The sequence below is a fragment of the Hypomesus transpacificus genome, unplaced genomic scaffold, assembly GCF_021917145.1.
Source record: "Hypomesus transpacificus isolate Combined female unplaced genomic scaffold, fHypTra1 scaffold_51, whole genome shotgun sequence".
NCBI classification, from domain to species: Eukaryota; Metazoa; Chordata; class Actinopteri; order Osmeriformes; family Osmeridae; genus Hypomesus; species Hypomesus transpacificus.
In genome coordinates this window covers 604,240-630,229 of record NW_025814024.1, presented here as the reverse complement: position 1 = coordinate 630,229, position 25,990 = coordinate 604,240, and the positions used below count along the sequence as shown (strand labels likewise).

The 25,990-nt window shown below is 41.6% G+C and overlaps 1 protein-coding gene across 4 annotated transcripts in view; it reads left to right on the top strand.

Moving 5' to 3' along the window:
• Window positions 1-25,990, top strand: part of ctif (CBP80/20-dependent translation initiation factor) — a 152,706-nt gene that overhangs the window by 26,626 nt on the left and 100,090 nt on the right. For 3 of the 4 annotated variants that reach the window (XM_047017236.1, XM_047017235.1, XM_047017238.1), the window contains exon 3: window positions 9,910-9,981. The exons of the other annotated variant lie outside the window; for it this stretch is intronic. In XM_047017236.1, coding sequence (XP_046873192.1) covers window positions 9,910-9,981 — 72 coding nt within the window. The remainder of the gene's footprint in view (window positions 1-9,909; window positions 9,982-25,990) is intronic. 4 annotated transcript variants of the gene reach the window in all.

The following is a 25,990-nucleotide window of genomic DNA, read 5'->3' as shown; positions in this document are numbered from 1 at the left end:
TTCTTTACCACGACGCATTGCTATTTGTCTAACCCTGAATTTAAAGAGCTCCCACCTTTGGGTATGACTCTTGGAGTCATCTTCAAATATAGAGGCAACATTTACAACAATTTCTGTATAAAAAAAAAATCATAAAGTAACTTATTGTTGAATTTCCAGTAGCCACAAATTCGCTTACAACTGTCTATGCTTCCTGTTAATGAAATTATAATAAATCTATTATCTGACAAAGGTGAGTAGCCAATTGAAATATCAGAGATAAACTGAACAGCATTAGTGGATAGGAGCCAACAATCAATCCTTGATTTGAGTGAAAGCATTATTATTCCAATTGTATTCTTTGTTATGTGGGTGTAAGAAGCGCCAAGCATCAATAACCTGTAGGTTATCACAAAAAAGTTGACAATTCATGGATACACTGTTTCTCAGAGGAAATCTATCCAGGGCATCATCAAGGACTTCATTAAAATCTCCACCTATCGGCACATGTTCATCCCTGTACTTGCTTTTTAAGTCGAACAAGATCCAGCTAAGTTTTTCAAACATACATGTATTTAAACAGTTGTTATTATGTCCATAAACATTGCATATAATAAATTGTGTGTTATCTATCTTTAATATCATTATAATCCATCTTCCTTCCCCAGAGTAAACTATCTTTGTTATTTCACCCTTAAAATTTTGAAACCAAATTGCAACCCCTGCTGAATGAGTTGTGCCATGACAAAAACCATTGAATCACACCATTGAGCTTTCCAAAACTTTGCATCAGTGTCACGAATGTGTTTCCTGCAACAACAAAAATTGAGCTTCTCTTTGTTTTGTAAAAAGAAAAAGTGCCCTCCCTTTACAATATTCCTTAGGCCTCTAACATTAAGAGAAAAATGAACTGATTCCCCCAAATTAAGAATTGTCATCTAAGAATAAGAACACTAAATAAACACGGAATAAATACCTCCAACACTTATATATACAGTCATGGCCGAAATTGTTGGCACCCCAGAAATGTTTCCAGAAAATCAAATATTTCTCTCAGAAAAGTATTGCAGTAACACATGTTTTGCTATCCACATGTTTATTCCCTTTGTGTGTACATCTCCATGTTTACCACAGCACAGCTCGCTCGGAGTGTTCAATGTCGGTTCTATACTGTAAAACTTGAATGTTAATAATATTAGTTTCAATCACTGAATGAAGCCTGCCATATTTGGGACAAGAATCGCAACCTTAAATTGCTTGCTCAGAACTCAGCATGTAACCTTCTGAACTATTACCTCAAACTTTGTGGAGAGAGACTGAATAGCGGCAAGGACCATGCTCAGATCTGTATCGTGTGTGGGCATAACCTTCCCTTTTTTTGGCGCTGGACTCTTAGCTGTAGTGTTTGGAAGAGAAGATAAAGAAGGCCAATCTGCATCTTCTGTGTCAGTTGTAACAGATGCATCTGTTATCATCTCATCCTTTGGCTGTGAATCATAAGACTGGTTTGGAGCAATGTTTACGTTACTCTCCATGTCGTCCTTTTCGGAGGGATGTTTAGCTTTGTGTTTGCCCATATGTACGAATTTCCCCAAAAACTTCATATCAGCCACCAGAGTTAGATGTTATTGATATAGACTCTAATAGTTTTTTTCATCACTTATTGCGTGAATATCCCTACTTGTCCGAGGATCAAGTATGCAGCATGTCTGCATGGATCAGCGCCATCTTGGCCCCTCCCCCTGGCAGTACTTCCTACATTTCGCATGAACACCGTACCGTAATGCTACGTGATGACGTTTCATACGCCCATTGGCTGCGCGCAGTTTGAAAACCAGCGCGAGAAACAGTGGAAACTAATGGAGCGTCCACCCGAAAACACAAGAAAGGAGAAGAACGAATGGAGCCAGAGCAGGGAGCATAGACTGAAAGAGAAGGGAGTTAGCTAGTAAAGTAAAGTAAAAAGTTAAGATTCAACTTAATGCGGCGGTGGTTGGGACCAGTGATGGGCAGTAATGCGTTAGAAGTACCTTTTTTCAAGCAAAGTAAGGGATTACATTGGTAAAAACAGTAATTAGATTACTGTTACTTTCCCGCAGGCAGGCTGCGTTACTGCGTTACTAAACCGTGATTTTGTTTGAGTGAGTGTCTCTTGACAATCACGTATGAGCGGTGCCACGTCAGTGTGTGTGCAGATCAACAAGAGATAACATGGCAGGGACGTGCACAGACATGCAACCCCCCCTCCCTTGCAGAGCGCACAGTAATGTAAGACTGGACATATGTTAGCCTGCTGCTGCTGCTGCAGCTTTGGTTCATGTTCAAGGTAATGCAACGTGAGGCAAACTTTACAAGCTGATGCTGCACATTATTGGAGACACAAGTGGATATATTTTCTTTTACTATTCACAGGGCATTTGTCTTTATATCCTTTATTTCAAAAAGTCTCATTTAAAGTGGAAGGGTTTTCCCTCTCGAGCTTTACTCGCAGTAGCCTGGTCCTAACCAGACTCTCGTACATTTCATTTCCATTGGAGCGAAGTGTTAACTTCCTTGAAGGCGGGTACTCTGTTGAAGTTTAAAACTATTGGATCTGCCCAGAGATCCAATCACTAGCGTTCGCCTTAGCCAACTCCTTCACCACTAACGGGTCTAGCTGGAAAGTCAAACGTACCCCGTGGGGATCAAAGATTGTTCTTGCTCCGGCTTTAACTTCTGGATATTCGGCAGGGTTGCCACAATATACCTAAAGCCCAGACGGAGTACAGAAGCAAAATGAAAATTTTGCGGAAGTATGTAGGAGGGCAGAGCCAGGCTACACTCGCAGTGCACCGGCGTGAGAATACAATGTCATGTGACTTGAGGCAGAGGGCAACGCTGACGTTGTGGTGGCAAAATAAATGAACACAGAACTGGATGATATCGCAATTTGATTTGATTTAACTTTACTAATGATGGGCTTATCATATTGATGCAGCCCCAAAAAAACGTTCATTTAGGCTCTCTCTCCAGAGTGGCAGATCAGCCAATCAGGGCAAACGGGCTGTTGCCCGGGCAACAATAGCCTGTGCATATCCCTGTATAGACTGCGGGAGAGAGCAGGACCATGCAGTTTAATGCTAGTAAGTACCAACATTCCTTTGAGTTTGACTCGGTAAAAAGTGACAAAAACATTAGCGTCCGCTGTACACTGCGTGGGAAGAAAACTTATCGACAGTGAAAAATTCCACCTCAAAGCAATGTGCATAAAGTTAAAAGATTAAAACTAATAAAACAAGTTTTGACAAAGAGACAGTTTCATTTGATAACATTTAATCAGAATCAGAAAGGGATTTTTTCGCCATGAAAGTTTGCACAGACAAGGAATTTGCTTTGGCAGGAAGGTGCATACAATAAACATATAGGAATCTTAAATTTAGATACATGGTCTAACTATACTAAGGATACATAAACTAGCAATACTAAGTGGAATACAATTAAAATAAAATTTAAAATAAAATAAAATACAAGTTGCCATAAAATAAAATATAAGTTGCCAATTTACAGTATACAATATAAAGTACAAATATTACACAAATTGTGAAGTAGTGCAAATGCAATTGTTTTAAGACATGAAGTTATTAAAGTCAGTGTGAACTCTTGGCCTTGTTGAGGATGCCAACAGCGGAAGGGAAGAAACTGTTTGTGTGGTGTGAGGTTTTGGTCCTGATGGACCGCAGCCTTCTGCCGGAGGGGAGTGACTGAAACAGGGAGGCCACAATCTTCTTCGCTCGCCTCAGGATCCTCGAGGGGTGCAGGTCCTCGAGGGAAGGCAGATTGCAGCCAATCACCTTCTCTGCAGAGCGGATGATACGCTGCAGCCTGCTCTTGTCCTTGGCAGTGGCAGCAGCGTACCAGATGGTGATGGAGGAGGTGAGGATGGACTCAATGATGGCTGTGTAAAAGGGCACCATCATTGACTTTGGCAGGTTGAATTTCTTCAGCTGCCGCAGGAAGTACATCCTCTGTTGTGCTTTCTTGGAGAGGGAGCTGATGTTCAGTTCCCACTTGAGGTCCTGGGAGAGGATAGTGCCCAGGAAGCGGAAGGACTCCACAGTGTTGACTGGGGAGTCACACAGGGTGATGGGGGTGAGTGGGGCTTTGTTCTTCCTGAAGTCCACAACCATCTCCACTGTCTTGAGAGCATTGAGCTCTAGGTTATTCTGGCTGCACCAGGTCACCAGGTTGTCCGCTTCCCACCTATAATCAGACTCGTCTCCACCAGAGATGAGCCCAATGAGGGTGGTGTTGTCCGCAAACTTCAGGAGTTTGACGGACGGATGACTGGAGGTGCAGCTGTTGGTGTACAGGGAGAAGAGCAGAGGAGAAAGGACACAGTCCTGGGGAGATCCAGTGCTGATGGACCGGGAATCAGAGACTTGTGTTCCCAGCTTAACGCACTGCTTCCTGTCAGACAGGAAGTCTGTGATCCACCTGCAGGTGGAATCAGGCACGTTCAGCTGGGAGAGCTTGTCCTGAAGCAGGGCGGGGATTATAGTATTGAAGGCAGAGCTGAAGTCCACAAACAGGATCCTGGCGTAGGATGCTGGGGAGTCCAGGTGCTGTAGGGTGAAGTGGAGGGCCATATTAACTGCATCGTCCACAGACCTGTTAGCTCTGTAGGCAAACTGCAGGGGTCCAGTAGAGGGTCTGTGATGGATTTAAGGTGTGCCAGCACCAGGCTCTCAAAAGACTTCATTACCACAGAGTTCAGGGCGACGGGTCTGTAGTCATAATGTCCAGTTGGCCTGGGCTTTTTGGGCACAGGGATTATGGTGGAGGACTTGAGACAGGCTGGCACATGGCATGTCTCCAGGGCGGTGTTGAAGATGTAGGTAAACACCGGAGACAGCTGGTCAGCGCAGTTCTTGAGGGTGGCTGGAGAGACAGAGTCCGGCCCAGCTGCTTTGCGGGGGTTCTGACTCTTGAACAGTTTGTTCACTTCTCTCTCCTGAATGGAGAGGGTCGTCACTGTAGAGGGGGGAGGGGGAGGCCTCACGGGTGGAAAGGGGTTGTTCAGGACTGTCCAATTGTCTTTTAAATCTACAGTAGAACTCATTCAGGTCGTTGGCCAGGCGGGAGCCGTTAGTGGAGTGGCGGGCTCTGGGCTTGAAGTTGGTGATCTGCCTAAGCCCTCTCCAGACAGAAGCAGAGTCGTTAGCAGAGAATTGATGTTCTAGTCTCTCTGAGTACAGTCGTTTAGCCTCTCTCACCGACTTGCTAAACCTGTTCTTCAACTCCTTAAATCTGTCCTTGTCCCCACTCCTAAACGCGGCCTGTTTTTCCAGCGTCAGCCTTCTGAGTTTAGCTGTAAACCAGGGTTTGTCGTTGTTGTAGCTCACCCTGGTGCGTGTTGGTATACAGCAGTCCTCACAGAAGCTGATGTATGATGTCACAGCCTCCGTGAGCTCATCCAGACTATTGGTAGCAGTCATGAACATGTCCCAGTCAGTACAGTCCAAGCACGCCCGCAGTTCCTCCATAGCCTCACTGGTCCATTGTTTTGATGTCCTCACAGCAGGCTTAAAGCACTTAAGCTCCTACCTGTATGCAGGAATCAGGTGGACCATGGCTTGGTCTGAGTGACCCAGAGCTGCTCGGGGAACCGCATGGTATGCTTTACTGATAGTAGAGTAGCAGTGATCCAAAGTTTTCTCTTCTCTGGTAGGGCATTTGATGAATTGTCTGTATTTGGGGAGTTTTTGAGTGAGATTGACTTTGTTAAAGTCGCGTAGCACAATAACCAAGGAATCGGAATTTTCATGCTCCCCACTCAACATCTGGTTGGCGAGCACACGTTGAGCCTCGTTGGCGCTAGCCTGAGGTGGCATGTAGACGCCGACCAGTATGAATGAAGCAAACTCACGTGGCGAGTAAAAAGGTTTACAGTTAATTTTAAAAAATCCAGATCAGGAGAACAGTGCTGCAGAATCACTGTCACATCTTCACACCAGCCATTGTTAATAAAAAAACTAATAACACCCCCTTTTGTTTTGCCAGAAAGCAGGGTCACGATCCGCTCTCAGAAGTTTGAAACCTGCTAGCTGTAGCGCAGAGTCTGGGATCAGTTTACGCCATGTGTCCGTAAAGCACAAAACGGAAGATGAACGAAAGTCTATGTTTTTCCACACCAGTAGCTGAAGTTGGTCCAGTTTGTTGCTCAGCGAATGCACGTTGAAGAGACATATCCCCGGTAACGCTGTGCACACTCCGCGCCGACGAAGTCTCACCAAAACACCGGCCCGTTTACCTCTCCTACGACGCTTTGTTGCTAGGACAAAGCCGAGGGTGACTGACTATAATTCCCACTAAATCTGCCGCTTGAAGCAGAAAAGTGGGAAATAGATCCACAGGAGTTGTAGTCCTGATGTTAAGAAGTGCTTCTCTTGTTGGAGAACCCCGGAAATCTTGGCAGAACACTGAATTAACAGACAAAACAAGACAAAACTGAGCGCACCTAGCTACCGCGGCTGCCTCCGTCGGCGCCATCTTGGAATTCAAGATATATGATGTAATATGCAGAAAGAATAGAATAAGGCTGAAAGGTCTATTGCTTTATTGCGTATTCAGGTTATGCATCACGTTTTTGAAAAGTAACTAAGTAAAGTAATTATTATATTATCATTATATAAGTAACTAATTACTTTTGAAAATAAATAGTTAGAAAAGTAACTGGATTACTCTCTTGGAGAAGTAATCAGTAATTACTATTTCCAAGTAACTTGATCAACACTGGTTGGGACAAACTTCTGGGGGCGAGAAGAGGAACGAGGCAAGGGATGAGGATATCGACAGAGAAACGAAAAAAAGAAAACGTAATGTGAAATGGCTGACGGGTCGTGAATGTGTTGGAAAAATATAAATCTACGTTTTTTAACCAATATCAAAATGTAAAACAGCACGGAAATGGCAGCAAAGTATGATGCAAAGTGTTTATTCGAATCTAACACAAAAGATTGATTCCAACTAACATAAGTAGACCCCGGAGTCTGACTGGAATTTTCCTCGGACATTCGCTTATATATTTACTCTCCATTATTTTGTGATATTTTATCATTGGTACATTATATGTGGTCACAGATTCATGTATGCATTTCACACCCGGTTGGTCAATTTTCACAGAATTTGCATTGCCTGTACTTTCCCTAACTTTCTCTCCTTCCAGGGCCCACGTGAGGCCTTGCGGCCCAGCTGCACAGGGATATTGAATATAAGGACATAAATCTGTCCCCTGGTGTCTGGCGCTTGTAGTTCTCAATATCTGGGCTTTGTAGTCCTTCATGGGAGAGGCCTACACACATACTTCTCTGCACTCAAACTCTATCTATCTCGTCTTCCACATTTGGCCTCTATTTTTTCTATGTTTTAGTGGTAATACTAATCAATCAACAGCTTTGCATCTGGTTTTCAGTAATATAGCATATAAAAGTAATAAAGGTGAATAGAGGTTCATTTTCAATCATATAATCCATAATCATTTCTCCATCTTCATAATTACAGCAGTGCGATGTTTTTTTCTGCAACAAATGACTTGTGTTTGATCACGAAAATGTTTTCATGTTTTGTTAGGATTGCCGCATGTACGCGAAAGAAAAAAACTAAACAAACAAATTTGTGGTGGGAACTAATACATTTAAAGTCAAGGCATTAAATACCACGACGACGATAATTTGGCTAGTGGAAATTCTGATTCCGATTGTCACATTGGGGACATCAAAAAAGTTAATTTAGAACCTTGGCTGCTAGCTGTGTCTGTCCATGTCGTTCTGTGATAGGCCAGCTACATACAGATATCCGTCTCCTCGCCTACTGTACCCAGCCTGCTGCAGTTCTGCTGCCTACACAGACACAATAATGCCATCTTCACAGCTCTCTGTCAGCTTGCTACCTTTCTAGCCGAGTTACTTTGAGAACTTGGCTCAAACTGGACACAGTGCAGTTGCAAGTTTACAGCTCAGGACTCACGGCTTCTACCGGTTAATTCGATTTTTGATCAAAAACATGATTCGAAGCTCAATTCTGAGGCTGTTCTGTAAACAGTTTTTTCCCTAAATATAACAACCACTGATCAACCCATATCAATTTCAGGCTTAAATAAAAAACTTCTGGTTTTGCCCGGCCAACTTCCGGTTTAAGCCACCCCCATTCCGAGTACGGGTACAATTAATTTAGTTGGTTGTAACAGATACAGATAATGGTGTATAGGCCTGTTGCGATAGTCAATATATTGACTTATCGCACGGTATATGGAAATGAGCGGAATAATTTCCTCTCATTTCGACAGAGAAACGAAAAAAAGAAAACATAATGTGAAATGGCTGACGGGTCGTGAATGTGTCGGAAAAATATTAATCTAAGCTTTTTAACCAATATCAAAATGTAAAACAGCATGGAAATGGCAGCAAAGTATGATGCAAAGTGTTTATTCGAATCTAACACAAAAGATTGATTCCAACAAACATTAGTAGGGATACAGATACAGATAATGGTGTATAGGCCTGTCGCGATAGTCAATATATTAACTTATCGCACGGTATATGGAAATGAGCAGAATAATTTTTGGTGCCGCAAAATATTGCAACTGATCATTTTTATTATAAAAAAGAATGATTAAATTAATTTTTACATAAGAACGAATGTCACCAACATTTTAGTCGACCCCGCTGCTTCAGTCAGCATCTGGTTGTCTGCTTTCTTTGTCTAAAGCGTAGGTGGGACTATCGTCTCCACAAACACAGAGCGGACACCGACAGGTGAAGAGAAGGTGTGAACTCACTGTTATAAAGTGTTCTGTTTCATGACATCTACAGCTAGTTTGGAAGAAGAAGTAAAAATGGACTTGGTTTCAAAGCCGCAATCTTCAGCTCCGGACTGGTGTAGGAACATTTTGTTTGTCAGCCGAATGAGATGAGAGCCAATTAACGTGAACGAGCCGGTATGTCGACTTTGTTTAAAAACAGTGGAAACGAAAAGAGGCAACTAACCTAACGTCTCACCTAGCAATACATAACTATCCCACCCAGTTTTTCAACCTGTGAACAACAACTGCAGCTGGAATAGGGTTTTCCATACAGTTCTGTCACAGATACCTTTTCCCGACAGTGCAAATATAAACGTGACAGCGCGAAATGGCGTAACTCGCTATCTAGCCAAAGAGATGCAGCCATTAAACACGGTCGAAAACCCAGCATTTACAAATATGCTGCTTGACAAACACAGGGCTGCCAACTCTCACGCATTGGCCGTGAGACACACGCATTTCAACCATTTCACACACTCACGCCACACCTTGTAAAGGTAACGCCAACCAAGTAGCCCTGTTAACGTTGTAAACAATAAGGGATGATGGAGTGAAGCAAGATAGACGCACGAACAGCCGGGAAAACTCGCCTTTGGGGGGGGGGGGGGGGGGGGGGGGGGTCATTATGTAATCAGTGGCATACAATTGTGACTGAAAATTACAATTGACATGTGTGCAATAATATCGTTTATCGCAATTAATTTTGGTGCAATATATCTCACAAGAAAAAGTAGTTAATGTGACAGCCCTAATGGTGTACTCACTCATCCCTATTAGTTTATTTAGATATTTTTATGAAAAGCAAGCCTCAGTTCCTCAGTAATTTTGATATGCTTATGCTAATACTAATTCTAAGCAAGCCCCATTCCCTAAAACTGATGACAGCTAAAACGCCACTCTGACATTAGTTAATTTGACTTAGTCAAGTTAGTTCAATGTTCCTTGACTTAATTGACTGATTGTATTGTCAAATATGTCAAAATGTAGACAAACAGGTGATTGTGGTGTGTTATGCCTTTGAAATGATTATTCTATTCGATCCATGACTGCCCTTCAATCTCTATACCCCCACCCCCCTGTCTCTAAACAAGTGGACAGAGGACTGCAAGAACAAAAAAGACGGGAGTTGGTCATCTTCGCGGGGGAGAGGATCATCCAAACCAGTAAGTTCTGTGTGTGTGTGTACAGTTATGGGGATGGGGGTGTCCTCTGACAGACAGAGGTTAACCACATTTTTGCACTTCGGGGACATAAATAATGATGTTGATGAGGATGACATTTGTCAAAACAATACAGTCAAGCACCTATATGTATATAACACACACATTACACATACATGAAGTTCTCTAGAGAAGGGAGACTGCTGTTCAACTGAAAGGGAGAAAACTGGCGGAGAAAAACTGGCGGAAACACAGCGAACATCGCTAATTAAAGGGCGATTGATTGCAAAACCGATTTTACCTTGTCATAGTTGTAAAATGCTAGCTTTTCAACAAAGCCACCGGACTGACGTCAGTCCGGGGACCGCCTTGTTTAGCTCTGGTCTGTATCTTTGTCACGCCCCAAAATTGACATCCAGACCAGCCCGAGGTAGCGTAGATCTCCGATACTAGTTTAGCTGTGCGCTGCTCTGTGTAGGCTACTTCTAAGGAATTACAAAGGAGAACGTTTTGAATTATAACAAGGATATTGAAAATGGACCATGGTCGTAAATGCTGTGTTCCAGGCTGTAAAGGGAAGACTAACACTCATAGTCCTCCCAAGGAGCCAAACATTCGACAGGCATGGCTCGTGTTTGTCTGAGAAGATCTTGGCAAGGTTCGACACTCAATTATTAATTTGCTCTGAATATTTCACCCAAGACAGTTTTGACAACTTTGGACAATTTCAAGCAAGATTTGCTAAGAACCTGAACCTGAAAAGAGGTTCCGACCGTATAATCATCGAAACCGCAATCTGTAAGTACAGTATGATTTTGTCGTTAACAGTTATTAGCAATGCTAACGTCTCCTGTATCTAGCATAGGTAGAATGCTAAATACGTTTCTAAACACATAAACATACTTTACTTAGCAAATGACTCTAGCTAGACTAGCTATAGTCGGCATTAGAAGGGAAGCTTCCAAAAAAATAGCCAGGAAACGACTAGCAGTCTGGCCTATTGATAACGCCTGTCTAGATTATCTATTTGAAAGAACTGCAGAAAGGCACCTTTGGTGTTTCAGTGAGTGCCGTTGGCCGTGTTGCGTTTTTGCTCCCCAGCTTCACTCGTTGAAAACCAACCAAGCAGCGCGCAGCTCATCTAAATATTAATGAGCATACCATAAAAGGAGAAAAGCATGTGTCTTTCCCGGGAACATTTCAGAGGATCTATCAGGGGGCATAGAACAGTACCCGGGCCATTTTCAACCCAACCGATGTTACATACCCTATTCGGAGACCTTAAGGAACAGTGTGAAATACCCCCAAAACCCAGTCAATCACCCCCCCCCCCCCCCCCCCCCCCCACAGCAGTGCTGTGGGAAACCCTGGTGTTAGTTAAGGTGGTAGGGTGGGGTTTGTCAGCGGAGCGGGGGGGGGGTTTGTGCGATAGACTAATGCGTTCTGCAGAGAAGGGAGACAGGCGTTGGTCACGGTTTTGAATGGAAGGGAGAAAACATTTACATTTATGGCTTATTTACGAGATACCCCAAAACATTGCGGGTAGCCAAACATGAAGCATACATTGTGAAACCAAATTAGTCCCAAAGGAAAGAACAATAAGAGCATGTAGTTAGACACGTTACAATTAAACAGCAAGAACCTCAAAAGTGCAAGAGTGTACCTGTGGAAAAAAACAGGACAACGGCTGATTATTTTTTGGGGGGGGGACGTAGTTAAGGCGGCAGGCGTGTTTTGCTCAGGTGGCCGCCTTAACTGAAAAGCGTTGCGTCAAACCCTGAGTGCAAAACAAAACAGTGGATATGGCAGTGCAGCCATTCAGCTGACAAGATGAACATGTTTTTTTTTTCTTCACAGCATTGCACACCTTTTTTGGGGGGCTAGTTCAAGGTCTTTAGGAGGAAAACTAACATGTCAATACGGTCGTGGGTAAATCGATCTCATATTCGAAATTAATAAATCTAGATTAATCACAATTCATTAGGCTAATCGCGTTATTTGGGGTAATCGTTTTTTGACAAACCAATTGCATATTCTTTTGTAACTATATTAAACTAGGATATTCAGTGAATTTTGCTAGTTTTGACATGATACAAGATGCTCTCTTTCTCTCTCCCCTTCTAACCGAGGTATAGGCTAACGTTAAAACTACAGCATAAGCTACATAAGTCATTGTAACAAATGTGCCCACCATCCCAAATAGTGATGGTCTGCTCGGTACTACGGTGTCGATACTGTCCCGACACATTCAACACTCACTGCATCGGAACAACGTTTCAACGATCAGTTGCAATGTTTTTTAAAACAATGTTTTAAAAACATTTCCGGTCACGTGTCAGTGTTTTTTAAACATTTTCTGACGTGATCTTGAACAAAACCTGTCTCGTACTTGCCAAAAGACTGAAGTGTTGGGTATAAAATTAGGTGGCAAAGCCAAAGGTTTTGAATGCGTGAGAGCTTGGTTGAGAGATTTGTGAGAGTTTGAGAGAGTTAGAGACCGTTTGAGAGTTAGACAGAACGTTAGTTACTTTGTGCAATTAGCGAAATCCTGTTTGTTCATTTGTCTGTTTGTGTGCTGTTGTGTATAAAAAAAAATATATATATATGAATTTGTAACAACTTTACACTGAGTCCATCGTCTCACACAGTTAGAAAATCATATTTTGGCTTCATGGTATTGTTAGATTAAAGCCATCACTGCCATATTCGATATCACACCATCTGCATTGCAGGACGGCAATAATTCTGTTCTACCACAGGCATCCTTGAGATCTTGATGTGGAATTAGCTTTAAGACTGTTGGTTATCCCATACTCTTAGCTGCCAGCAGATGTCGCTGTTGAGTAAAGTTTGAGCGTTTCAAAAGCCCCGACTCCAATGTTTCAATTGTCTCGGTGTTTCGAAAAGCCTCGATTCGCACATCACTAATCCCAAACATCATGTAACGTGTATTTCAGTATGACAGAAAAAAAAAGAATTAATTCTTTGGATGTTGTTAATATGAATCAGAACTCACATCAGTTCCGGAATAGGCGCAGCACCAATGCTGCTAACACTGGCATCGTTGGTGTATTGTCATTTCAGAACCGGAAGATTTCGGACATTGTTTTGAAACGGTTGGCTCCGCCCCTACCTACCACCACGAATGGAATCTAATTCTGTGGAAACACTGAATTCAGAGACAGTTTTTTGCCGCAAATTGTGCTTTAAATGGGTCATTTACTGATTTGATATGGTATTTCACACTGTTCCTTAAGGTTTCCTATTAGGGTATGTATCATTGGTTGGGCTGAAAATGGCCCGGGTGCTGTTCTATGCGCCCCAATGCATCCTGTGAAATAGCCCTTAAATAAAACAAAAGATTTTCTCCCTTATTCATGAATATATAGATGAGCTGCGCGTGAGGACGCAACGAGTGAAGCTACGGAGCAAAGACGCAACACGGCCAACTAGGGCAGGGCGGTATGACGGTATATACCGTGCAACGGTAGAAATGTGTCTACCGGGAGAGATTTGGCTATACTGTTTCAACCGCGGTATACTTTTCAGTGTTTCCCCACACAGACTAATTTGTGGCGATGCGCCACAGAATCAACACCGACCACCACATATTGCGTTTCGTAATTTTTTTTTTTAACACTATTTAGGTTAAACATGCAGCAAATTCTTTCGCTGCATTTCCTTTCCCTACTCTCCCTCCGTCACTCTGTCACTGTCTTTCTCACATAGCCTACATAGTCACAACGTCAGCACACGTTAGCAGCGATGCATACATTCGCCGTTCTAGTAAGACAGACAGCTATATCAGCGAGCATTCAGCATTACCTTAAGATCTAGGAAAGTTCAGGCTACTTTTCGCTAGGTACCTACGAACATGTCTTAATTGAAGGTTTCCCTTCGTTCTTTTGGTGACAAGTCTCAGGAGCTAGCTACTTACCCGGCGTCATGGAGCCGACCATTTTAATAGTTATTTAGCACTAGCGTTGCTACTTGCATATGCAGAAATTATTTGTTTGTGGTTGATTTTGTGAAGGTGTGAATAATTTGGGATGAATATTTAAATAATAAAGTTCTGTGTAACAAATTATTAACGAAGGAATTATTTTTAACCCCCCCCCGTTTGTCTGAGGGCATTACGGATCCGTATCGCTCTGTGAGTACTAGGTCACCACGCGGATGGCATGACTGCGCATCAGCCAATCGGAACGCTCGTAGTAGTAACTTTGAGTCTTGTTTTTAACTCAAGTGTTGTCTCATGTGAGGCAGTTGTTTTTGTTTGTAATAAATAATCAAGTGTGATGATGAAGTACGGAATGGTTATATAGTACAATTTCTTAATTAAATTGACTATATTTACTATATCAATTACTATACCGTGATATATACCGTAACCGTGATATAAAATTACTCATACCGTGATAGGAGATTTTGGCCATATCGCCCACCCCTACGGCCAACAGCACTCACTGAAACATCGAAGGTGGAGAGTTGAAATAACGTACAAATAAATCTATTGTGTCTACACAACACTGTTTTCAACAGATTGACTAGATATCATTTGAAATGATAACGTTAGTTGTTTCCACTTCTCTGCCGTGCAAAGGCTAACCACAGTAACTTCATTTTTGTCAAAATTGAGTTAAGTGAAATTTAACTTCTCAATATCTGTTTTATTTTGTGACGAGGTTTCAGAGTTCAATCTTGCTCCGCTTTTGAGAAAAGGGGTATAAAGACTTGCAGTAACTATAAAAGCACACTTAAAATTGAGGCAAACCGCAGTAAGTGTAGTTACGGCGCTCCTATCTGTTTCCCCATACATCGGACGCATTTCAAACCAAAGCAAACCACAGGAAAGCGCTGTTACTGTGCTCTGTATCTGTTTGCTCCTACATTGGATGCACTTACTGCAGACTACAAATAATTCTACTGGTCCATATTTCGAGCTCATTAATCACCACTCTCACCTGAATGAAATTGCATCTAGAGGGAAAAGAATACTGGAACTAGCACTTAAAAGAAAATATCCAGATTATGGCTAGTCCTAAGTAATGTGCTAATGAGCTACAAAACCAACTGCGCTAAACTCACCGGTGATAAGATAGTAAACGTTACTTTAACTCAAGCTATCTTATGTTAGGTGGTGACTAGTGTATTTCACTTTCATATCTTTCCTGTTATTCAGTGTACTTTTGCATTAATTTATTGTGTAAAATACTGAAGACAATGATCAAAATTAATTAGTTACCATGGCAAAAACTTGATTATTAAATACATTTACAAAATATTAAAATAGTCAAAATAGTTTCTGAAAATACAAATAGAACTGGGAAAACAAAATTGTAGTTACTGCACTTCGCTTCTGCATTACCTGTATAGCTATTTAAGGAGATCCCAAGCCAGAGTGAAGTATCTGCATTTTGGGGGTCATGGGTCAAATCTGTGGCCGTGTTTTTTGATGAATAAATATTACTTCATTAATATATGTTTAATCAGTGCACTACCACTAATCTACCTACAACACATCTGGCTGGATAGTCCAAAAACTTTGAAGTCATTTCTCAGTTTCACTGTTTGCGTAGTTACTGTGGTTAGCTTTTGCAGGGCAATTCTGTTTTTTTTTAAGCAAACGGGAACAACTTAGGTGGGTAACGTTACCCTTTAGCAACCAAACTATCGTGAGTCAAACAGCTTCAGTTAAGTCCAGCTATCTTGGTGAAAAATAAAATAACCTGACAAAGATCTGGTTAAACATGCATCGTGAATTGTAGATTTACATGATAACACAGGTTATTTATTCGAATGAAACAGTCAGGAACATGAAATAACGTTAGCCCCATTTCCAATAAACTAAATCATCACACATTCTACCTATGCTAGATACAGGATACGTTAGCATTGCTAATAACTGTAGGCAAAATAATTTGACTTAGTCACACTTCCACTTACAGTGGAAGTACACAGAGCAGCGCGCAGCTAAACTAGTGTCTGAGATGTATGCAAGCCCTGAGATTGGGGCGTGACAAAGGTACAGACCAAAGCCAAACTCGTGGATTTTTTTAAACCTACGATTTTACAGCAGCGGCTTCATATCGTCACATTTGCATTGGAAAGAGGTGTCAATGGACTTTGAGGTTCACTGTATGTCCATTTTACCCACAGAAAAGTTTGTATTCAACTATGACAAGGTAAACTCGGTTTTGCAGTTAATGACCCTTTTAAGAAGCCCTGCGCTACATTTAATGAGCAACATTTTCTCGTTCTGCATTAAGCTGCATCTATAGCTGTACCGGTCCTAGCACATCTGGCGCCCTAGGCAAAATGTATCAACAGCACCGGGAGCGCAGATCGTGGTGCCTCTCACCGGGAGCGCAAATTGCAGTGCCGCCACCCCAAACGCAACGTGGAGATATGACGTGGCGCTGTTGGCGCCCTGTGCTGGGTGTGCGGGAGGGTTAATTAATGGATGCACTTGGGAAAATGCCGCTCCCCTCTTCATGCCGCCCCCCTCCTCATGCCACCCTAGGCGGCTGCCTATGTCGCCTGTAGGAAGGACCGGCCCTGATTTATAGTTAACCAGAGCGTTCTCACTGTGAGCACAACCTCAAGTATGGTATATGAACCACTGTAATCCCTCTGGGAAGGTTATGCTAAAGGTAGTACCAGTTCAACTCTCCTGGACACACATGCTGTACTGCAGTGTTTCCCAAAGACTGAGTCGCAACCCTCAGGTGGGTCGCAAGAGATTTTTTGGGGGGTCGCCTTGTCACGATCTGCATCTTTGCCAATGGTGATTTCATAAACAAATGAATGGTCAAATATTCACTATTGTGTTAAGATTTTAAATGCGTTAGAACACGTTCATATCGAAGACGAGTTCATTCAGAATCAGCTACATATATTAACAGGTCGACTGAATGCTTTCCTTCTCATTCATTCCCGTAGCGCCACAGTTCATTTTCATGTTGAAGCTCAGCTTCCATTGGACTTCCATGGGGCAGTTTTGAACAGTTTTTTTCAGTGCTTCGAAACTGCGATTATGTCCCGCCCATGTACGCTCAGCGTCTCTGGGGGTGAATGGAGGAGTGGGCTGGCCTGAACGCTGGGCTTCTGCGTGATGATTGGAGGGTCTGTCGAAAGACTGCATCTCCTTATGATTTACAGTAATTTTGTACTACAAAAAGTCACCGAAGCTATTCAAGTTCACACCCCCACCCGCCACCTACGGTCTTCTTCAGACAACCGCCTGGTGGTCCCACCTCTCAAGACCGCCCGGTCCCAGCACAAGCTCTTCTCCTGCCTGGCACCCCAGTGGTGGAATCAACTCCCCACCTCCATCAGAGACACGGACTGTCTCTCCACCTTCAAGAGAAGGCTCAAGACGCACTTGTTCCGGGAGTACAATGGTACTTAGGAATGGTTTGCTGAACCCAACGCTAGTTTCCTCAAGGATCACAATGACTCTTGCTTAGACTGTTGCTCTTGTTGGTTAGTGGTAGCTGATTTAAACTGTTGTATTCTATTTTAGTTAATCCTATTTTTATTGCTTTCCTACAGGTACACTTGCACTTAGAGATTAATGTTGTGTAATTTTAACTTGTTTAACTACATGGTCTTATGGTTTCTTCCCTTTAGCACTATTTTTTGGTTGTTCACAATATGTACTTCTTGTTTTTGACTACCCGCAATGCTGTGGGGCTATCTTGTTGTTATTAACAGTGACCTATGCACTTTGTAAAGCTCTCTCTTGGAAGTCGCTTTGGATAAAAGCGTCTGCTAAATGAATAAATGTAATGTAATGTAAGTTCAGTCCCATTGCGGATTCTGTAAGTGTTGTCGAAAGACAAACTGCTGCAACCCATTTCTTGGTATTTGCTTAAGTTGCTAGCAAATTTTCATCATACATTTCATACAATTATAGCTACACCGCATGCCTTGTTTCAGTTTAACCTAATTCCCACATTTTCTTCGAGTTTAATCTTGTTTTGTTGATCGTTCCTTCATTCATTCATTGCGATTCATGTTGTTTAATTGTAACTTGTTTAACTACATGCTCTTATGGTTCTTCCCTTTGGCACTTATTTCAGTTGTTCACAATGTGTGCTTCATGTTTTGGCTACTCGCAATGTTTTGGGGCTATCTTGTTGTTATTATCAGTGACCTATGCACTTTGTAAAGCTCTCTCTTGGAAGTCGCTTTGGATAAAAGCGTCTGCTAAATGAATACATGTAAATATACAGTAGGCTAGGCTAGTGTCGTAGGGGTGAACTAGTCAGTGAACTAGAAAATTAATGTAAAATACATATGATTTAGGCCGAAAATGAGCTTCCCCTATTTGAAAGACCAGCAGCCGTCTGCGCTTATTCAAACTCATGTCGTTGCGCTTATTGAGAAGTTTGATCGCTATTTTCCAACAGAGAGGTATGTCATTCTGAATGATAAAAGTAGGATGCAAAATCCCCTTGATACTTTGCTTGAGTTGACGCTTAGTCCCGCAGAAGAAACCGAGTTGTTGCAGCTCAGCTGCGATCGCACTGACCCTATGGATCTGTGACCTTATCGTCATTCTGGATAAGCATTTTGTCAGAATATCCTGTCCTCAGTAGTGCCAGTATTTCTATGCTTATTCCTTTCACTACCACGTACATGTGCGAATTGGGATTGTCTGTGCTCACAAAAATGAAAACAAAGCACTGGGACTGAATGCTGCGCCTGATATGCGTGTTGCGCTCTCCTCCTGCATCGTGGCCTGCGCTACAAAAACGCAGACAGGCCTACCTATCCCATTAGCAATGTTGAAATGGGTCAACATGTTTCGTATAATTTGTAATCGTTTTGTAATTATTACATATTTTGTTCCAATGTTTCTGGTTCAATTGAATGTTGAAAATAATATAAATAATAATATAATTAATGTCCAATTAGGGAATTATTGGATACACTATTTGAATATTGCTGGTTCAATTGTTCAGCGAGAAGTGATCACTCAGTCTGAGATAGCTTATCAACAATGGCAGTAGGCCTACAAGTTTTAAAATAACAATAGAATATCCTCATTATTGTTCAATAATGGTCAAATCCACCTTAATTTTGTGATTTCCGTATGTTTATTGGCTTGGGTCGCGAAGGCTTGTGACTTTTAAAATGGGTCCCCAGAAAAAAAGTTTGTGAAACACTGCTGTACTGGATGATGTGTCAGGATGACTATATTACTTCCAGAAAGCTTCCCAGCACCTTGGTTTGAAGAGGGAAAGGGAAACTTTAAAGGCCATATGGCAGGTTAAACACTGTTTATCATTTAAAATATCTCCAAATGGTGTCTCCAAATGGTGTTAAAACACAATATTTGTAGTTTCTGGTGTTAGCATTAGCATATTTTTGCAATTTGGCTATGACGTCACGTTGGTGAGTCGTGGAGGAGAGTAGCCTCAGCCTAGTACCAGAACTATGGTGACTGACTGGGATGAAGAAGAGGTGGCAAAAAACACTAATGTGTATGATGGCCCACAGCCATATCATTTTGAACCAAGTAGACATGAGAGGGCAAATGAGTAATTGCCGAGACCTGATGGCCATCAAGGCCAATTAAATGTATGGTCCATGGAGAGTGAGTGGAGAGTTGGTGAAGTGTCCTAATGAGTTGCTATCATATAGCAACGCAGCAACGAGCTCTGGAGCTAGCCTACTAACAGCAGTGCACATATATATATATTTTTACTGTCAGTGAATAGCACCGAGTGAAAGTCAACGTTTTCTTTATATCTAGTGACAGTGATCATTCAGGGCCTGACATTAACTTTTTGAGGCATTTACGTTTCACCATGCACAAAAGTTATGTCCGGGTAAAGATTGTGTCTTTGAACAACGAAGATGCGCTGTAATATTATACAAATTATAACAATTTAGGTGTTATAATTTTTTTATTTGTTACATTAAACATTTACACAATTTCTGCAGAATGAAACACTTTCTGTTATCTACTGTATTGCAGCTTCGTCCCAATATCTCTACAGACCGTGCAGCTAATTTAATGCTCAACACTTGAACGGGGGCTTATTACTTGAAAAAATGAATTATTAGACATTTTAGACTGATGGGGTGGAAATCCATCACTTTGAAAATTGAGATTTGGGGCGTGGCCTGTAGCGCCACCTATGGGTAATGGTGGTCCATTTGTGGAGTGGTCCACAAAAGTATAGGCTCATGGCCTATACTTTTAATGTTTCAGAACTTGGACAACCTTTTACCATTGCATACAAAATCGGAAATGCAGTAGCACCAAGATCCACAAGGGCCTTCTGTAAAAACCAAAGAGTGAGGGTGGGGGCTTGGTCAGCCCACCCTTTTCAAAAAACCTTGGATGTGTGTGCTTCTCCCTAAGCTCGCGTGTGTGTCAAGTGCCAGGATGAGTCTGTTTGAATTTGGAGTGCGCGCGCTGCTGAGCATAGGAGACAGGATTTGGAAAGAAACCAGAGGCGTTGCTAGACATAAAACTCTACTGGGGCACAGGCCCCTATTCATATCCCTTTTTTTCTTTCAAGCTTGCTGTGCACAACGCAGTACTAGGCTACAGAAACTCCCCTTGCTTAACCCACTATACAACAGTTGAAGAACGCTGGCATTCATATGAGCGCAAATAGTTTTTTTTTTTTTTTGCTTCATGTAATATTTTTGTTGTCACAATAGGATGATCGGTAGGCCTCTCATTAAGAAACTATCTTTAGTTTTGTAATGTTTTCTTAGCCTACCTCAATTCTGACTTTACCTCAAGTCCACACTCTGGAGTCGTGTGGACTTCTCTGTGCTTGCTGCAGTGGCTATTTGGCAAGCTCAGAAGAGCGCGCTGACATGGAATTCTGCTTGCATTGGTTTGTGCTTTCGGTTAAATACTTTTAGAAGCTTTGATTGGGATACTGCGTTAATTTATTCAGGGGTTATCAATCGAATTTAATGCACTGACTAATAAAGACAATTGTTAAAACTCAAACATTTGATTTGTCTGGGGCACAGCAGATTTATACTGGGGCACGTGCACGGTGCCCCAGTAAAAAGGGTCTAATGACGCCCATGGAAGAAGCTATAGCAATTAGCCAAGTATGCACATTTCAAATATTCTTAACAAATCTTCTTTTCATCTCACATTCAACTATTCCTCAGATTTGTGTACAAAACATTGTCAAGAGTCTTCATATGAACTTGTGATTGAATCAGAATATCAGTTTTTGACTGGTGTATGTGTAAAGCCAGCCCTACAGGACACCTACCACACACGTTGCCTAAGGAAAGCCGGGAGGATTCTAAGAGTCTGTTCCCACCCATCTTTCAGTCTCCTTACCCCGTTGCCTTCTGGCAGGCGTTACCGCAGCATCCGGTCGCGCACACGCAGACTGGACAACAGTTTCTACCCAAGGGCCATCAGGCTTCTGAATGGACACTGATATGGACATTGATTTACTGCACACTAGTCACTCATACACTGTCACTTTCAGCTACTGGTTGCACTATCAGTAACATTGCACTACTGTACCTCGCCACCAGGCTCCTGTATGGTCATTGACATAGTCACTTATCTGCAAATTTGCACTATTGTACTGTACTCCACTTAGGTTAGAATAGGTTATAGGGTTGAAATAGGTTTTATGTGCATTTAGGGTTAGTATAGTGTACTATTTATTGTTATCTGTAATATAGGAAGTTTTAGTATTAGGGTTAGTATAGTCGATTATTTATTGCTATCTGTATATTTAGGAAGTTTCACTTATTTAAGCTCAGCATCGATGTAAATTATGTTCTGTGTACTTAAATGTTATGTTATGCCAGGTGTTTGCATTGTCTTGTCTTAAGAATTTCAGTGCCCAGTCTAACCTTATGTTGTTCTGTGTACCTGACAAATAAGACTTGAACTTGAAATTAGATTTCCTTTAACTCAATTTTGGAGATATGAAGCTGCCTTTGCACATGGTAAGATTTTGTAGTGTCTTCCTCGTGTGTGGAAGAGATCTGGTTCATGAGAAGAATTTTGTAGTTTTTATCAAATTTTACCGAAAAATCCAATATGGCGGTCGTTATAGGTTCTTGATGCATTTTTGTTCATCATGGGAAATAAGGCATATGTAATGAATTTCAGAATTTGGGGACAAATGGGATGCAAAAGGCATCACAAAATTGGCAAATTGGGGCGTGGCCTGTAGCGCCACCTTCTGTCTCACGTAGCCAATGTTTGGTATGGTAGTTACTAATGCTCTGCAGTTTCAACATGCCAAATTTTACAACTTTTTACTAGGGCTGTGAAAAATAACGTGTTAACGCGTTATGATTAAATTTCAGGATTAATTCGTTATTTTTGTTTAACGCATTTAACGTAATATACCCACAATTCCACCCACTCTGCAACTTCTGGATGAGAAGTTCGTGTTCCAAAGTGCACACTCAGCGGGAAGACGTTATTGCTCTGGATAAGAGCGTCTGCTAAATGACTGAATGATATCGTTTCACCGAAGCAATAACAAGGAGTGAGGGGTGGGGGCTAGGTCAGCCCACCCTTTCCAGAAAGCCTTGAATGTGCAGTTTCCTGCAGCACTTTTACGTTAAGGTGGCCACCTAAGCAACACATGCCTGCCACCTTAATTACGTCCCTTCCATTCCAAACCGTGACCAACGCCAGTCTCCCTTCTCTGCAGAACACATTAGTTTATTGCACAAACTACACCCCCCCCCCCCCCCCCCCCCCCCCCCCCCCCCCCCCCCCCCGGTCTGACAGCAAACCCTGATGTGCGTCCGTCTCAAGCTCGCCTGTGTCTGAAGCCTGGATGAGTCAGTGAAGATTTGGTGCCCGCGCGTAAGGGGAGGAAGGCAGACTTTAATTCGCAGATGCCCTAGCATTTAGCCAAGCATGCATATTTCGAAAATTCACAATAAATCTACTTTTCATCTTACATTCAACTATTCAGATGTTGGTAACATTGTCTCAACATTGTCAAGAGTCTTCATATCAACTGGTGATTGAATCAGATTATCAGTTTTTGACTGGCTAATGTATAAAGCATTATTTTAGCGTTGCAATAAATGGGATTTCCACGTGAGTTATAAGGCATGCATACCAACTTCCAGACAATTTGGCCTTATAGGGTCAAAATGCCATCCAAATTGACAACTTTGAGGTGTGGTCTATAGGGCCACCTATGCTCTGGTCAGGCCCATGCTTTCTTTTAAGTGAGACGAACTAAAGAAACAGTCTAGTTTCACTATGCCAAAGAAAAGGAAAACATGACCAAGCTGTGTTAGGTTGATTAAACTTGATTTAAAAGGCAAAAAGTGACATTTGGATTGTTAGCGATTAGAAGGGGTGGTTTCATCATTGTCAATATGATTTCATTGAGTTTCAGAGTGTCACAGACAACTTTCAAATCTAAACGTTGATGTATCCATTGGCTGGTGTTGATTAGGGCTGTCAACGAATATTCTAAATTCGAATAAATATTCGAATAGTGGTTAAAAAACGAATTTCGAATGTGAAAATTTATATTAGAATGTTAAAAAAAAAAGCTGCGGCAGCGCGTCTGTCTGCTTTGCGGGTGGGCGCGCGCCTCAGCGTCACTTTTGACAGTTGACTTGCGTGGCAGAAAGTGCAGAACCCAGCTTGACTGCAGCAGAGAAAGTGATTGTAACCCAAAAAAATCTAAAGTGATGTCTGGAAATGGGAAGAAAGAGAGAAAGAAAGAGTGTGTGTGTGCGAGCAAGAGGCCAGGGTCTGCGGTTTTGGCCATTAGTTCATTTACTTATTTTTGTGTAGGTAATTTGTCAAATATGTTTAAACTAATTCTGTCGTTTGTCTAAACTACTTGTATACTAAATAAATTAGTATACAAGTAGAGATGTTTCATTGTATTAATTTGTTCTGTTATTGACGTACCTAATGTGCAACCAGAAATTTAAAATATATTTGAATATAAGTGTTTTTTCAAAGGGAATATTTTTGAGCAATTTTGACAGCCATAGTGTTGATAGAGTTGATTGGGATGTTGGCCTGTGTGGGGACACAGAGGCAATACATGATATTCATTGATTCTTGAATTATGGGACAAAACATGTCCCCCATCAACATTTAGCAATTTGACTTAAAAGATTAAACATTATTTCATTTAAAAAGGCTTTATAAGTTGTATATGAAAGATTTGTGTATTTTTAGACCAGGGATGCCAGGGTGAAATTGGACAGGGGGCCATATTTTTTTCAAGTGAGACCTCAGGGACTACACTTTTGGCCAAACACTGACTCAACACATGGATAGGTAGACTATTTGAAACTATTCATGAAGACCTACACATCAATAAAAAATGTCATTGGCACCAAAATATTCTCACAATGAGGCCTACAATTACATAGCCTAAAGCAGGAGACAGTTACCCTCTAAAGACGTAACATTTTCCTATCCATGCAAGTAGCCTACATTTATAAATTTGAAAAGCACATTTCCTGTAAATAACACAAGCGTAAACTGTCAATTGCTTTTATTATATTTATTGAAGGCCTGTACATGAAAACACTTCAGCTACTCGTCGAAGCCAGACACCTTTTTTAAGTTTCACCAGCTTGTCCATATCGGGCAACAGTTTCTGGGCAGTGGCTATTTTCATGACATCATTCAGATGTCCGTGAGTCAGGCGATTGCGCACTTTTGACTTGTTAATATTCATAACGGAAAAGGCCTGCTCACATAAATATGTTGTCCCAAACATACAAAGTATTTTACCTGCAAAAGCCGTGAGCATTGGGTACTGTGGTGGCAAGGATTGATAGAATGATTTGATTGCAAGAGATCCGTAGTTATCCTTCAAAGGTGCGCAACACTGCAGTTCTATCAGTTCCATTTGGATCGCCTCCGGGACCTCGGAAGCGTCAATGGTGAATGGAGAGCGAAAAAGCGCAAACTCCTTTTCCAGTTCAGTAAAAAACACGAATCGATTGTTAAATTCATGCCTGAGTCCGGATAGCAAGTTTGCGTACTTGTCCATACTCTGATGATTGACAGGCTGAGATTTTAGACAGGGGAAGTGGGCTGCATTGCGCTTGGAGAGCTGCGTCTTCCATAACTCGAGTTTACTTTGAAAAGCACGAACACTATCATAATACTCAGTGACTAGTTTGTTGCGGCTCTGGGCTGCGTTTCCCGAAAGCATCGTAAGCCTAAGTTGATCGTAAAGTCCAATCGTACGATGGATCTTAGTTGTACGGGCCGTTTCCCGAAACCATCGTAGCTAAAGAGGCCCTTGAAAATCGTTGTAGATTAACGAGAGCTCCAGACCAATCGTAGATCGCTAAGTGCATCGTAGCACAGAGACTCAGTCGAGACACACGTAGGCCGACCATTAAAACTACATTAAACTAATGCTGAAAGTTACTTCAGATGGAAAATACGATTATTTTGGTTCTCTTTTTGCATTTTTCTCTTTTTTGGATATTTCTTAGGAAACCATTCAAGGTTAAGTGCCGAAAAAAATTCTGAATCTGGTTTATTCTCAAGTAAATTTAGGTTACACAAAATAATTTGATTTGGTGGGTTTAGCACATGCAATGAAGGTATTTAAAAAAACAATGTCAGTCTTATACAAAATACTATAACATTTAAATATGGCTGTTGTAATGTGCAATAGTAACTAGAAATGCATTAACGTAACGCTTCTACGAGTACAATAACACAACAACAATTGAACATTGAAGATGTTTATTCGAATTATAGGGGTGGGCGATATGGCCAAAATCTTCTATCACGGTATGAGTAATTTTATATCACGGTTACGGTATATATCACGGTATAGTAATTGTTCTGTAAATTTAATTATGAAATGGTACAAAATAACCATACATCCTCCGTACATCATCACACTATTATTTATTTATTACAAACAAAAACAGCTGCCTCACATGAGACAACACTTGAGTTAAAAACAAAAGACTCAAACTGTACTGTAGCTACAATATCCAACTTATCGATTAAAGATTTTCTGGACTGTGT